General features: G+C 46.0%; 1 protein-coding gene across 1 annotated transcript in view; it reads right to left on the bottom strand.

Annotated features, from left to right (window-relative positions):
• Positions 1-2,361: 2,361 nt before the first annotated feature.
• LOC134884335 (solute carrier family 2, facilitated glucose transporter member 11-like) overlaps positions 2,362-16,306 on the bottom strand; it is a 61,312-nt gene continuing 47,367 nt past the window's right edge. The window contains exons 9-12 of the mRNA XM_063912982.1: positions 14,257-14,358; positions 10,394-10,469; positions 8,825-8,952; positions 2,362-4,225 (exon numbers count right to left, since the gene is read on the bottom strand). Coding sequence (XP_063769052.1) covers positions 4,025-4,225; positions 8,825-8,952; positions 10,394-10,469; positions 14,257-14,358 — 507 coding nt within the window. The 3' untranslated portion in view covers positions 2,362-4,024. The remainder of the gene's footprint in view (positions 4,226-8,824; positions 8,953-10,393; positions 10,470-14,256; positions 14,359-16,306) is intronic.

Raw genomic sequence — 16,306 nt, 5'->3', positions numbered from 1 at the left:
GCAGTCCCTGTCACTGAAGTGCTTGGTTTGCAAAGGTGCATACATACATACTAGGCGATATTTTAGACAATATCGCTCATTTCACATTTCTGAGAGATATTGTTTATAATATCGCCCAGCGTGTATGCACTATGGGGTATATTCAATTAGTGTCGGATCCTCTCCATCAGTATTCAATTTGCGGGCATATCTGACAGATTTTGCCCATTTTTGACAATGTCAATCCGACTTTTTTTAAAGTCGGATCGGCATTTTCGAAAATGGGCCAAAAACCTGTTGGAAACGCCCGCAAAATTCGACAAAATATGTGGATCTGCAACTAATCGCTGATCCACGTGTTTTCCAAGAAGTCGGAAAAACGGCACTGGACTTGAATAGGCAGACAATAATTAAATAGACCTCTCGGACAGGGAATGCCTATTTCCGTATAGATCAGTGACGTGCGGTGGGGTGAGGCAGAGCTTTTCCTGTCATACTAACGTTTGTTCCAGAGTTTTTACTGTATAAAGTATATGAAAAATACAAAGAATATGTTAGAAATATTTTCATTGCATTATTCTGATCATTTTTATAGGCAAAACTCTGGAGTAAAAAGTCTATGGCAGGTGAGGCAGTGCCTCATTAGCCAATCTTTTCCGCACATCTCTGATCAAAACTCAGCAAATTTCCAGAAGTTTAAACCTCTGCACCTGTGTATAATGCCCACATGCACCATTTGCGCGTAAATCTGGCTCTGGTGCTAGACAGTGCCTCCTGAGCCATTTAGCTCACCGCACGTCCCTGGTATAGATTGTAAGCTTGCAAGCAGGGCCTTCCTACCTCTATGACTGTTTGTTATTACCCAGCTTTGTTTTATCATTTTTTCCAATTGTAAAGCTCAACGGAAATTGCTGCACTATATAAGAAACTGTTAATAATAAATAAATATACAGTAGCCGTCATCTGTGCATGCAGCTCAGTTTGGACTATATTGTCCACAACTGCATGTTCGGGGCGGCCACGGTGTGACATCACTGAACCATATCAGAAGTAAATCCTCTAGTGCATACCCACCTTTAAACTGTGCATGTCCTTTATAAAAACCAACAAAAGGGTGGGTTTTCTGGCACTGCTGTGTGGCAATATTTCATAGATGTGCTATAAACTGCAATGTGCTTGTGCGACTGCTCTGTCACTTATTAATCAGCGAGCTAGCTACAGCCTTCGGTCCGTGTTGGTGAAAACAATATTATAAGCTGTGAGCTGGTCAAATTTGACTAGAAATGATTGGAAATTAATGTTGTTGATGTTAATAATACTGTAGGAACAAAAAAATGTCCAAATTATGTGATTTCAGCTGATTTATAAATTTTTGAAAAAAGTACAGATCCAAAACCAAAACCCAACGATGAATAAGAATCAAAACACATTTAACCTATGTGTCTGAATGACTTTTTTTTGTCCATTTTCCAGTGTTTGGTAGTAAATGGCATGCATTACCTGACTTTCATTCCAACCAGCCAATTAGTTGGCTGTTTGGAAAGATAATATTTTAGATGTGTGGCCAGCTTTACTCACCTGTGCATAATTAAAGAAATCCACAAAACATAATACAATACTCATCTTTCCAACATATCTTTATTATCAATACAAATAAAATATTTCTGTTTATAACAAAAAGGCATTCACACAAAAACACATATTTTACATTTTGATAATATATTGCATACTTAAGCAGTATGTATGTGTCTAAAGGGCCCTACATACATGACGATCTGCCGCCGAGCTGCCCGACGGAGGATACGGCCGACGAGCGACCCGGCGGCAGTGACGGGGGGAGTGAAGTTTCTTCACTCCCCCCATCACGCGGCTCCATTGAAGTGCAGGCAAATATGGACGAGATCGTCCATATTGGCCTGCATGCACAGCCGACGGGGGACCAGCGATGAACGAGCGCGGGGCCGCGCATCGTTCATCGCTGGAGCCTCCACACTGAAAGATATGAACGAGTTCTCGTTCATTTATGAACGAGATCGTTCATATCTTTCAAAAAATCGGCATGTGTGTAGGGCCTATTAGTGGTTTTATATATTATACATAGGCCTACCATACTATCCCTTTAAACCGGGACACTCATGAATCACGCAGGTTCTGTGGCTGATTAAAACCAGGTGAAATGCAGGCTTGAAGTCAGACAGCCACGGAACCTGTGTAAGTAATGAGTGTACCGGTTTAAAGGGATAGTATGGTAAGAATAATGAAACATGTTTTATTGCTTATTCCGTAGCTCCCAACAGGACCCTTTCCAGGAAGGAGAAAATGCTATGTTCCTGGACTTTCCTCTTAATTTCTGATTGCCATCACTTTTACTGAAACCCCTGTGTCTTATCAATTTACCTGTCCAAAACAGGCAATGGAAATCATAAATTAAGAGTGAAGTCCAGGAGCAGAGCATTTTGTCCCTCCTGGAATGGGTCATGATGGGAGGTATGTTATTCTAAATACATTTTTTAATAGTCTTGACTTATCAGCAGTCACCCAGTGTATATTAGCAGCAGCTGGGTAGCAGCTGGGTATGCTGCAATACACCGTAAGAATGCAGAATATGTTAATGTTTACGTGATAGAATCAGTATAATAAGCACGTTGCAGGTTTTTGCATTTATTCTTGATGCTGTTGAAGTTACCAATAACACTGAGAGTCACAAGGACTTGCTCCCATTTAATCTTTTGTTATTCTCAGCTGATCTCACTATATAGAGTCATACAGTGATAGAGTGGCCTCATAAGGCACTTTCTAAATAGGCAAACACAGGGGGGTATTCCAGTTGCTCAGAAAACCCCCTTCTTCCCAGCCTGGCCAGCAACCACTTCATGCAGTATAATAAAGGGAGGAATGGGGCTGCAATACAAGCCCAGAAGCAGAGTCTGACTAGTAAAAAAAATGAAGGATGTCTCGGGAATATTTATACCAAAGTGGAACTGTCCTGGGCAGCAGTGGAGCCTGGACAAAGTTTTGCATTTGGACAACAGTAATGCAGCCTTGACAGCCAACCAGGAAAATGTAAGATTTATTTTTATTTAGCAAAAATCAGTGTGTCAGGGGGTCTCAAGTGTGTATTAAGGGTAGAAGGGGTTGTAGGCTGAAGCTTTTCTTAAGATGCGGAAAACCTTGAACCGATCCGGAGTGGAAGGATATCTAGAAAATAGTTCTCATTGATTATAGACAAGAGACCTACAGCATGCATAGACTAAACCCAAATTACTGGTGTGAAATGTCTTTTACAGATAGGTATCTAAATGTTATCATCCTCTATTTCTGACATGTAAATAAATTGACTGATAATTGACAATCCTGTTCCACAGCTTAGTAGTACATTTAAATGTATTTTTCACTAATAGGAGACGTGTGGTTTTAATAGATGAATTGTCATGATCTGGACTTCTTTATGTGAAAAAAGTTTGATGCTCAGGGACTGTGGTCTTCTGATCTTGTATCACAGTTTAGTGCTTAGACATATTGGGCCTGAGGCTGAGTCGGAGGTATTTGCACAGCATAAAATCTGCATACTATAGGTATTCTGAGCATTTATTGAGAAAAATCTGCATATACAGTATGTGTGTAAGCAGAATTCTGCGCATCCATACACTAGGTAAGTATGGATGTATGTTTATGCATGTATACCTGTCTCATATGCTACAGGTGTATAGATGGATGCATCCTGATATGCGTTTGCCTCGTTATTGTTAGGGATGTTGTTTTTGACCATAAATTATGTCCAACATGCATCCAACTCAGCATAAGGCCCACTGTGTTCTTCCGCTTATCCTTCTGGCTACACCATGAGAAGATCAGTGACACAACCATAAGTACTGTTGCCTTAGACTACCAGCATTGTATAATGGCACTATCCTGATAGTCACCATTGCTATCAGACACTCCCATGCTAGTTCCTGCTTTATATGCTGCTCAGACAATCCTGTATCCTTTGCTTTAGTGCTCAGGGCACATGCCTGGATGGTTGTCTTGCTTGTCTAGGTACTCCTTAGAGCCTGGTACTCAGTACACCTTCCGGGATTCTGGCCTTCTCCTCTAAGTGCTGCTTCCTGAAGTTCAGCTTGTTGAATTCCTGTGAGATTTCTGTTATGGATTTACCTTTAGTTTCAGGAAGGACAAAGTATAGTGAAATCCCTGAAATGGCGATAACCAGTATGAAGAGAAGGAAGCAGTACTGCTGGAGACTCTCCTAGAAGATATAAACCGAGATACAGATCAGTAAAGAGGATTCTGGGACAGAGCGCAAGAGAGAGGGAAAGGAAGAGAATAGGAGAGAGTAAGATAGAAGAGAGCAAAGGGAGAAACAGGGTATGTTAGATAGAGAGGCTCATTAATATCACTTATATGAAGAATGTATAGTACAGTAATTATCATGTGTGTAGGTCACAGGTTCTCACACTCTCGGTCCTCAGGACCCCACACAGTGCATGTTTTGCAGATCTCCTTACAGAATCACAAGTGAAATAATTAGCTCCACCTGTGGACTTTTTAAAATGTGTCAGTGAGTAATGAATACATCTGTGCACCTGCTGGGTTACCTGAAAACCATGCACTGTGTGGGCTCCTAAGGGCCGAGTTTGAGAACCTGTGATCTAAGTATATTCATAATGATTGATACAGAATGTAACAGAGAAGACTACTTAGGAACAATAATAACTCATATCTAAAGAAGCTGGAAATACAGAATAACTGTTGGGAGAAATAACCCTGTGCTGTATCTGTTGGGTGCTTGGACTGTCGGAGACGTCACCACCGACCTTGTGCACTACTGCGTATGCGCGGCCATACCACACTTCTTTAGCTACATCCTCCATAATAAAAAGATGAGCACCTGAGGGTCTCCATAGAGTGTGAGAGACATCACTACAGAGGCCAGAGACCACTGCACTACCACTGCTGTGTATGAGCCAGTGTGTGCACAAACTCCACTGCCACCACGTTATGACCACACACACACACACACACACACACACACACACACACACACACGTACGTGTATGTGCTCCTGTTTCTTCTCACACCACCTGTGCTACCCTATACGTTCCTGGCTGAATCTGGTATATACATTATATGTGTACTAGATACCCATTGCACATAGCTACTGCACTGACCCTGCCATCTTGCTAACCTATTCTACCTGATTCAAAAACCTGGTCTATTGTGTGGATTGTTTTCTATCACACTGCTGGTACCTATACCAACAGTAAGGTCTGCCAAGAAGAACAACTCATCTTCTCTATCATAGATGTCAAATCAATATAATACATTACGAAACTATGGGGCATATTTATGCATTTTGCTTAAAAAAGTGTCTATGTTTATCTCTATCAGTGATTAGCAATGTCTTTCTTGGGACATATATTACAAGTCCCCGGAGAGTACAGTGGCTCCGATAAGAGCCCATCCCTGCGAATAGTGAAATATATAGTGATAGAGAGCAGGGTGTATCATCAAAAAAACAATTGGTAAAAGAAAACTGCCTTCAGAAAACTCACTGCTTTTGAGAAACCTGCAATCACAGAAACGCGTCAAGAAACACCGGTTATCAAGGTTAAAGTGAGCCAGAACGGGGCGGAACTGTGTTCCGTCAGTTCCACTTGGAGACGGAACGCAGTTCCGCCTCCTCCGGCTCACCTAACCCGATGTCCCGGCGCTGCAGGGAGATGCCGGGCGCCCGCTGAGATTGTTTTACCAGCGGCGCCCGGCTCACCCCAGCACAACGTCAGCCGGAGGCAGGAGCTCACTACTGAGCTCCGGCTTCCGGCTCTCCCAGAGCGCTATGGGAGAGACGTCATGACGTCTCTCCCATAGTGCCGAGGAGCGGACGCCGAGAGGACTGCGGCGGGAGTGGGCTTGGTGAGTATGGTGTCCCCCTTCCTCCGATATGTGTACTAGCGGTGCTGTTACTGGGGGGAAAGCTACTGGGGGCAAACTACTGGGGCACTACTACTGGGGGCAAACTACAAGGAGGCAAGATACAAAGGGGCAAACTACTGGGGCATTACTACAAGTGTACAAACTACAGGGGGTTAAACTACTGCCGGCATTACTACTTGGGGGCATTACTACTGGGGGCTAAACTACAAGGGGGAAAACTACAGGAGCTAAATACTAGGGGCATAACTACAGGGGGGGGCAAACTACTGGGGGCATTACTAATGGGGGCTATCTACTGGGGGCAAACTACATGGGGCTAAACTACTGGGGCTAAACAAATGGGGGCACAACTGCAGGGGACAGAGCTAAACTATATGAGGGCTAAACTACTGGGGGCATTACCACTGGGAGGCTAAACTAAAGGGGAGGGAGTAAACTGCTGGGGTCATAACTGCAGGGGCATAACTACTGGGGCTAAACTACAGGGGGCTAAACGACTGAGGGCATTACTACAGGCAACATTACTACTGGGGGCAATACTACACAGGGGCATTACCATTTAGGGCATTACTGATGGGGTGCACTACTAATGAGGGCATTGTAAAGGGGGCACTTCATAAGGGGCACCACTCCTGGGGACATAAGGGGCACTACTATTGTGGACATTGCATAAGGGGCACTACTACTGTGGGCATTGTATAAGGGATGCTACTACTGTGGGCATTACTGTATGTGTATTACGGCGTGCTACCAGTGCTCGAAGTGGGCCGGTATACAACAGTATGGCATACCGGCACTTCTTCGAGCATTGCAGGGCAACATAGAAGCTGAGCTCCCGATCCGCCCTCCGTCCCTCCGCCCCTACCAACGCCGCCACACTGGAAGCCCTGGTTCCAGACTCCCAGCTGCAACAGATCTGGTACCAGGCCAGCTTTATTATCCCTGCTACCACATCGCGCTCCTGTGACCGCGGCTCTACTAGTTCAAATCTGTCGCTGATTGGCTGCCAGTCAGCGGCAGTTTTGAAATATTAGCGCCGTGGTCACTGGAGCTCGATGCGGCGGCAAGGATGATAAAGCCAGCCTGGTCCCAGATCCGCTGCAGCCGCCCTCAACCTCCTCTGCCGCCCTGCCCTCGGACCTCTGCACGTCCACAGCCTCCTCCTCCGCACTATCGCTGAGGCCCACAGCCTCCTCCACTCCACGCCTTCCACAGACTACTCATCCACCGCACCGCAGACCACCGCCGCTGCTAAACAGGTAATCTTACCCTGCTGCCTTTCTCTCTTCCTAGTCCCTACTGTATGCCCTTGCTATCACTCTCTCTGTCACTGCTGTCACTTTCCATGTCCCTGCTGTCACTCTATAATGTGAATTTCGGGTCATACCATGTGCTATAATGTGAATTTCGGCTCATACTGTGTGGTATAATGTGAAAGGGGTCCTACTATTGTGTTGCATAATGTGTATAAGGGTATATGGTGTGGTAAACTACACTGAAGGACACTCCCCCTTTTCAGTGGCCATGCCCCCTTTATAGGAACGCGCCTTCGGCGCGCACATAATTACAACCTTCACTTTTCCATACCCCCACTTCAAAATTTCCACATGGGTGCTACTACTGTGGGCATTATTACTATTGTGTGACCTACGGCATACGCAATACCTTTAATACATGGGTGACATGGGGAGAGGGGTGAGTTCCACCACCTCTCTAAAACCACTTTAAGCACTGCCTGTTATACTGCTTTGTCTGGCTTCTAGGAATATTTTCCAGAAAAATTCCATAAGAACACTTTCACATATCATAAATATATCCCATTGGAGAACTTAATTTTACATTATGATGCTGCTTCAAGAAAGTTCTTATAAAGTCCGGGCCGGCAACGGGGGGGTCAAAGGGGACACCTGTACCGGGCCCCAAGGGTATGCCACTTAATGCCTGGCAGAGATTTGAGCCATCTTGTCCAAATAGGGCAGCGGGCTTTAGGTGGTGTCGGAGCAGCCTCAGAGTGACAGGAGCCTCTCACACACAGTGACTGTACGGCATGAGTGTGCGCCTGCTCATGGCAGCAGCGCTGTTGGCTGGGACTCTGATGCCCTGTGCCGGCCTCTTCTGGTGTGGTGTCTGGGCCACTTGGAGGCTGCTGTGCGGTGTTTGGGTCTGGATACTGGGAGTGCTGGTGGGCGGCATGTAGGGTGACCACCTCATCCCTTTAATTCTAGACACATTAATTACACAGGTTCTATGGCTGATTTAAACCAGGTGAAATGGAGTCTTGAAGTCAGCCAGCCACAGAACCTGTGTAATTAATATGTGTCCAGAATTAAAGGGATGAGGTGGTAAACCTAGCGGCATGCAATGAGTCAGTCTGACTCATTGTAGTGCCTCCGGCTGTCGTGGTGGGGCCCCGGTGCATTGCACTACTGCTTTCTTTCTGTCCCAGTCTGCACAAATATGTTCTTACTGTAGTCTGCCTACATTCAGGGGCACCAAAACGGGTAAAAGTGAGCTTAAAGTACTCAAGTCTTTCTGTCTGGAGACATGTACCTGCTCGAGAGGCGTAACCTCTCCTCAAGATGATGTGGCCATGCCCCTTTTATTTACGAATGTGCAATGGCCCCAAGAATTTTCAAGGCGGTATGGCCACAACCCACAAGCTTGACAGTGCCTTTAGTTATGTGGCCTAAAATATTGCTTGGTTGTCTCTATCTACATTACAATGAAATCTTCCCACCCACGTCTTGCCCTGTCTCCGCACATGCTCAGTAGTATTCTCAGTGGCCATCTTAGTACCAGGAATGAGCTTCCTTGAAGGAGCAACAATGTAGAGTCTGCGCAGTAGCACACCCCACTTTCAACAAATACAGCACTGCAGCCTAGGACCTTACTGCAATAGACTGGAACTTACCACAATATATGGAAAAGACATTCCCAGAATACACAGTCCTAACCAGGTGAAAACCCCAGAGATGACAAAGGCTGGAACACGAGGAGCCTGGGCAAAGATTTCAACACAGGTAGATATCACGGCGCCAACTGTGGATGAAATGAATAAATATTATGAAACCAAGAAAAGCTAAACTTAAACAAAAAGGTTCAGAACTGCAAGAAATATTTTGGGCGGGATGTACTAATGTACATCGCCGCCCATCGCCACGATGCTGAGCGCATATGTACTAACATATGCGATCAGCATTGCGGAGGACAGCTCTTCCGATAAGGGCTGTCCTCCGCGATGCGCAGCGGCAGCCTGACTTCCGGGATTCGGCCCCAGAAGTCAGTCTGCGCATGCGCGGGGTGACGGGGGCGGCCGCAGGGCATGCTGGGAGGGATCCGATCGGATCCCTCACACAGCGCCGCGGAGAGAAGCCCATAGGCTTCTATGGACGTACGTACCCCGCCGCGGCGCTGTCCTGCCGGCCGGGGGTTGGTACATCAGGAAAATGCGGTAAACAGGGAGTTTACCGCATTTTCCGCTTAGTACATCCCGCCCTTTGTCTTAAACAATGTAAAGTAGTTATCAATTAAGTCCATATTAACGCCGGGTACACACTACAGCGATGTCAGGCCGATTTTTTTGTAATGACAAATCATCTACATCGTGTAGTGTGTACGCCCCATTTGTGCATTCCTGAGATCACTAGCGACGTCTTCCGGTTGGCCTTGCGGCAGGGCCAAGGGAGATATATCGTTAGTGACCCTGTGCAGTGTAAATGAAGGACTGAATGATATATTGTTCCATCCTTCATTTGTGTACACCGAATCCCAGCTGGTCTGAGCAGAGGGGAATTCGGTTCGACCATCACAACGACTGGCTGTCGCTGTAATGTGTACCCAGCAAGGGCATATTTATTAAAAAATATATGTGGAAAGTACCCACAAATACAGTATTAAGTACCACACATTTTAAGTGCCATCTGGATTACACTGCTGTGATCTACATTTTTAATCGCAAAAGCAGCCCCTATTGTTTTCCATGGCCCTCAGCGCAGCTTGCCGATGGGGGCAAACTGCGGATGCACAGCGGCTGATGGATACGATTCCAATGTGATTGACAGCGGCGGGCGTTCGCATGGCGGCAACTTGGCATTGGCGGGACGCGGTTTGCCACACAGGGCAGGCCGTAACCGTTTTCGGGCAGCTGTGTGACGTCACACACAGCTGCTCCAAATAAAAAAATGGTGGCCTATCGCCTGACAGCGCAGCCAGGCTGCGCTGTCAGGGGTCAACCTTAGTTCCGATGTGTCTGCAATCTAATTGTGGATGCATTGGGAGGTGGCCTCACACATGCTGGGCTGCCCCCAGCAGATGAGGAGATGGACGCAGATCTGGATGCGTATGCAGCCATCTGTGCCCATCTCTGAGTGAGTTCCACTGTCCTTGCATGTGATTACTAAAACATCTGAGTGATACTTAATGTCTTAACAAATATATCCCTAAATGAAAAGTAACAAATGAGGAGCTATGATATACTCACCTGGCCCAGCCCCATACAGGAAAACAAATAGAAATGTAAGGGCAACACTGCAGTATGGCATCCAGAAGAATGTGGCCTATTAGACACAAGAAAAAAGAATTCAAATAACACCACATTGCACATAGGTGGTGATGCCTGTCTTGCAATGCATTCTAAACGGACAATGGGGTGATTCAGACCTGATCCTGGGCTGCTAATTTTGCTGTCCTACATTCAGATAGTCACCGCTCAATGGGACTGTATATTCGCACATACCCTAACAGAAAACGCTTGGGAATGCCTGCGTTTTCCCTGACACTCCCTGAAAACGGTCAGTTACCACCCACAAACGGCCTATTCCTGTCAATCAGCGTGTGAATGGCTGTGCGATTGAAATCTTTGCACCAGCCTGTCGCTGTTTGGCGACGCACATGCGCATTGCAGCGATCAGGTCTGAATCTGACCCAATGTCCCCACTTTTTCCCTGCAAAATGTTTACTTATTTATGAACTGAAAAAACTTTACTAGTTAATAATTGTATTTATAGTATTTTGGGCTAAATAGCATATAGCTATACAGACTAAACAAATGTGCGGAATATGTTTCATAATATTAACTAAGGGCCTAATTCAGTATGAGTTGCAGATGTGCGAAAAAATGCATACCTACAACTCTTTACTCTGACTTATGGGGTGACACCCAACACACACAGCCGCCACAGCCTGCCCCTGGAAATGGTCCGGACATGCCTGCGTTGTCTGGACCCTGCCCCTAAACCGCCACCGCGACTCCCTCTCCCGCCCCCTCCCGACCCGTGAATGCCTCTGCCTGTCAAGCAGACACTTTCGCACATGTGAGATGCCGTCGCATCTCACTGTGTGCACACGCGCAGTGCATCTTCTGTCAGAGCAGCATTCCATGCTGAATTAGGCTTACCAGCACTGTACATTGCCGCTTATGTACTTTGACAGCTCTCCAGGATTTAATGTTTGTGGAAGCAATTATTATTATCAGCACCTTTAGGGCATTAGTTACTATAATTGTAAGTATAAACCCGATATTACTCCTACTTGGTTAGTTAGTTACTCCTGATTCTACAAGTTGAGATGGTTGAGTGTTTATTGGCAAAATGTATGGCTTTTCATGTATGTATGTGTGGGATGGTTCGGCATTCCCTTAGGATGACGGTGGTCATGTGACCTACACTGGAATCCTGACACCACTCAGGAGGCACAGTGGTGCACGCATGGGGGGTTCTGAGTACTTGGAAACCCCCCCCTGATGACCTGCATTTTATATTTTAGAGACGTAGACAGCTGTTTCTCCATCTCAGCAAAAGCTGCGACTGTGATCGCAATCATGAGAGCTCCATAGCGTTCCACATCCAGAATGTCCTAAGGGAGCTGCTAGATGCACATGCACAACCACAGCAGCTCCTTCCTTCTTTCAAATGGCACCTGTCTGCTTTAAGCCGCCTGTCTTGTATGTATAAATGTAATACCATATGGACATTTGTGTATATATGCGTGTGTGTGTGTGTGTGTGTGTGTGTGTGTGTGTGTGTGTGTATGCAAAATATACAAAAATACAAAAATGTAACACAGGTATTCTTCAGGTGGGAAATAGGAAAACTATGTAATTAGAGTTTTAATAAACCTCCCCTAAGGGGATGAAAAGGGTTGACATAGTGATGTCATTATTGATGCATGGCTTGCGTTGCGTGAACGATAATGCCCAAACGGACAATTGGTTCCAAATTTGGATTGCACCTCCAGTGTGTAGAATTTAATAAACTACAAAAAATGGTCCTATCACTTTTTACCGTATCTGCTGTGGGTGCTCCTCGAGTAACGCCAAGAACCATGTATACATATTTACTTACATTAAGACATCTCAAGTTTACAGCTGTATAGATTTACCAAATTATATAGAAAATCTATGGGACATCAGAGGTGTACATGAAACAAGGAAGAGAATGGGGTTGTACTGGTAAGGTGCACAAAGAAAACATGTTTAAAATGTAACTTTTATTATCAAATTAAGAGGCCGTACATCGGTCAGCGTAGCGAAATATATGGTTAAAATTGAATCTAGAATCCAAGAAAATTGTGCTCAAAGATAGAGAAGTGATAAGAATTAAAATTCTCACTCCGAGGATCGCAAGAACTACCAATATCAGGTAAGTATAACATATACTCAAATATCAGATTAATCTATTGTGTGTACCGGGGTAGGTAAGGCATGTACTCAAATGTCAGATTGATATATTATATATACCACTTTATATGCCCACAGCTTCCAGTATCCTATACAGCGTAAGTATTCACCCTAACATGTGCTTTCACCATTCACTGTATGTGTGTCAAATAATGAACAACTTGTCAGCACTAATTTTTGTGCCTGAGCAGAGAACTTCACTCGGCTGGCTTACATAACTGGAAGGGCCTGGGAGGAGCTGCACTCTGGAGCTCCCCCTAGCTGCAGCCAGTGCCAGCTCTCTGTGTATACAGGAGGCAGCTTCCGTGTCACTGACACAGCTTCTCCGTCTGCAATATCAGCGAGCGATCCTCAGGCAGCGGGAGACAGTGGAGGAGATGTGCCCCCTTGTGGCCAGGAGCCCGGCGGCAGCCGACTCCACGGATTCCCACAGTTCCGCCACTGGTTCCAGCCATTCAGCTTCTAACTGCCATGTTTGAAAAATGATAGTTAGGAGCTCATTGGTCGGTACTTTATCAACATGCAATTTATCACTCTCCAAGGCTTGATAAATGTGGGCCATAGTCACATATACATACACTGGCGTATCTATAAAGGGTGAAGTGTGTGCGGTGCACATGGGCCCTCAAGGGACCAGGGGAGCCCACACTGCACCCATTAATTTAAATACTTACCCTCCAGAGCTGGTGTGGCGCCATTTTCCAGGCGATTCGTGCATGTGCAGTAGGAAAATCATTGGGAAAATGGCCACCGTGACATTTTGCCTGTGATTTGCGCATGCGTTCTAGGCTCTGGGACAGTGCTAGGGTCCCCTAGTGCCCAGAGCTGTCCGGCGCTGCCGGCTAGAGAGGAGGGGGCCCAGACAGAGCCTGCACACGGGCCTCCTCCTCTCTAGAAACGCCCCAGTATAAATACATTTGTACATTTGTTCATTTGGAGGCCCCCAGAGTAAATCCTGCGTTTGCCCCTGAGATAGGCTCCAGAACACTGCCAGCCAACATCCCGAAGGTAAGTATTGGGGTTCTGGTTAGGACCTGAGGGGGAGGATTAGGGTTAGGCCCTATGGGGGATTAGGGTTAGGCACTAGGGGGGGCAGTTAGCCCTAGCCACCACCCCGGAGGGTTAACCCTAGTTGCTACCACCGGAGGGTAAGGGTAGGGTAAAAAAACTTACCTCCTCCAATGTCGGGATCTTCAGTGTTGGGATGCCGCTGTCAGTTATGTGACCACCAGCATCACGACCACAGGTATTTCCCTTTACTGCAAATGTTTGATTACTTATTATATAAAAATATCTCTGTGTAATCCCACTCTGAAGATTTAGTGAATAACGTAAAAGTATGGGATGTAGTTATGTGACCGGCAGTCAGGAGACCGCCAGTCACATTACCTCACATGCGGGATGCACCCTAACAATCCTGACGGCCGGCATGCCAACCAACAGGGACTATTCCCACTCGTGAGTGTCCACGACCCCCATAGAGTGGGACTAGAACTCGAGATGACTGCAGGTTGCCACCAAGCCCACAAGGGGCTTGTTGCGCTTCCCTCACCCCCGGCAATCCGCTGCAGGAATGCCAGCGTCGGTATGCTGACCGGCGGTCTCCTGACCGCCGGTCACGCAATACACACCAAAAACTACCTATGATATAAAGAGAACTACTGTACCTGAAAGGAGAGTGTGACTGTTAGAAGTCCTAGAGTCAAAGCCATAAGGCTATATCCTCCCAAAATCAGAGTCTTCCTTCCAAAGCGATCAATAAGTAAACTCTGAAAACACAAAAACATAACATTTTACACTGTTACCCTTTTTTTTTTATGGATCCATCACCCTTTCCGCACAAATACATTTTGTGTCTTTCTCTATCAAGTTGAACCATTGTTCAATCAAAATCAATTTGTTTTTACCAGAACTGCCTTACTGAACTTCTGTGAATATTTCCAGTCCAGTGTCCACACATCTAAAATGTACATGTTAAGTTGAAGAAGTGGGTTGATGAGCTATAGTGTTGTCTAAATGATTCATAAGTAGAAAAAAATAGATATGAATCATTTAAACAAGTTTAATTTACTACTAACAGGCTCCCATTGAATTGCTGACAAGGCATTTGACTAGAAACTAGAGATGAGCGCCTGAAATTTTTCGGGTTTTGTGTTTTGGTTTTGGGTTCGGTTCCGCGGCCGTGTTTTGGGTTCGAACGCGTTTTGGCAAAACCTCACCGAATTATTTTTGTCGGATTCGGGTGTGTTTTGGATTCGGGTGTTTTTTTCCAAAAACACTAAAAAACAGCTTAAATCATAGAATTTGGGGGTCATTTTGATCCCAAAGTATTATTAACCTCAAAAACCATAATTTACACTCATTTTCAGTCTATTCTGAATACCTCACACCTCACAATATTATTTTTAGTCCTAAAATTTGCACCGAGGTCGCTGTGTGAGTAAGATAAGCGACCCTAGTGGCCGACACAAACACCGGGCCCATCTAGGAGTGGCACTGCAGTGTCACGCAGGATGTCCCTTCCAAAAAACCCTCCCCAAACAGCACATGACGCAAAGAAAAAAAGAGGCGCAATGAGGTAGCTGTGTGAGTAAGATTAGCGACCCTAGTGGCCGACACAAACACCGGGCCCATCTAGGAGTGGCACTGCAGTGTCACGCAGGATGTCCCTTCCAAAAAACCCTCCCCAAACAGCACATGACGCAAAGAAAAAAAGAGGCGCAATGAGGTAGCTGTGTGAGTAAGATTAGCGACCCTAGTGGCCGACACAAACACCGGGCACATCTAGGAGTGGCACTGCAGTGTCACGCAGGATGTCCCTTCCAAAAAACCCTCCCCAAACAGCACATGACGCAAAGAAAAAAAGAGGCGCAATGAGGTAGCTGTGTGAGTAAGATTAGCGACCCTAGTGGCCGACACAAACACCGGGCCCATCTAGGAGTGGCACTGCAGTGTCACGCAGGATGTCCCTTCCAAAAAACCCTCCCCAAACAGCACATGACGCAAAGAAAAAAAGAGGCGCAATGAGGTAGCTGTGTGAGTAAGATTAGCGACCCTAGTGGCCGACACAAACACCGGGCCCATCTAGGAGTGGCACTGCAGTGTCACGCAGGATGTCCCTTCCAAAAAACCCTCCCCAAACAGCACATGACGCAAAGAAAAAAAGAGGCGCAATGAGGTAGCTGTGTGAGTAAGATTAGCGACCCTAGTGGCCGACACAAACACCGGGCACATCTAGGAGTGGCACTGCAGTGTCACGCAGGATGTCCCTTCCAAAAAACCCTCCCCAAACAGCACATGACGCAAAGAAAAAAAGAGGCGCAATGAGGTAGCTGACTGTGTGAGTAAGATTAGCGACCCTAGTGGCCGACACAAACACCGGGCCCATCTAGGAGTGGCACTGCAGTGTCACGCAGGATGTCCCTTCCAAAAAACCCTCCCCAATCAGCACATGATGCAAAGAAAAAGAAAAGAAAAAAGAGGTGCAAGATGGAATTGTCCTTGGGCCCTCCCACCCACCCTTATGTTGTATAAACAAAACAGGACATGCACACTTTAACCAACCCATCATTTCAGTGACAGGGTCTGCCACACGACTGTGACTGATATGACGGGTTGGTTTGGACCCCCCCCAAAAAAGAAGCAATTAATCTCTCCTTGCACAAACTGGCTCTACAGAGGCAAGATGTCCACCTCATCTTCACCCTCCGATATATC

Source organism: Pseudophryne corroboree, chromosome 1, assembly GCF_028390025.1.
Source record: "Pseudophryne corroboree isolate aPseCor3 chromosome 1, aPseCor3.hap2, whole genome shotgun sequence".
Classification (NCBI taxonomy): Eukaryota; Metazoa; Chordata; class Amphibia; order Anura; family Myobatrachidae; genus Pseudophryne; species Pseudophryne corroboree.
The sequence above is the reverse complement of the archived record's forward strand: the minus strand, read 5'-3'. Positions and strand labels throughout refer to the sequence as shown.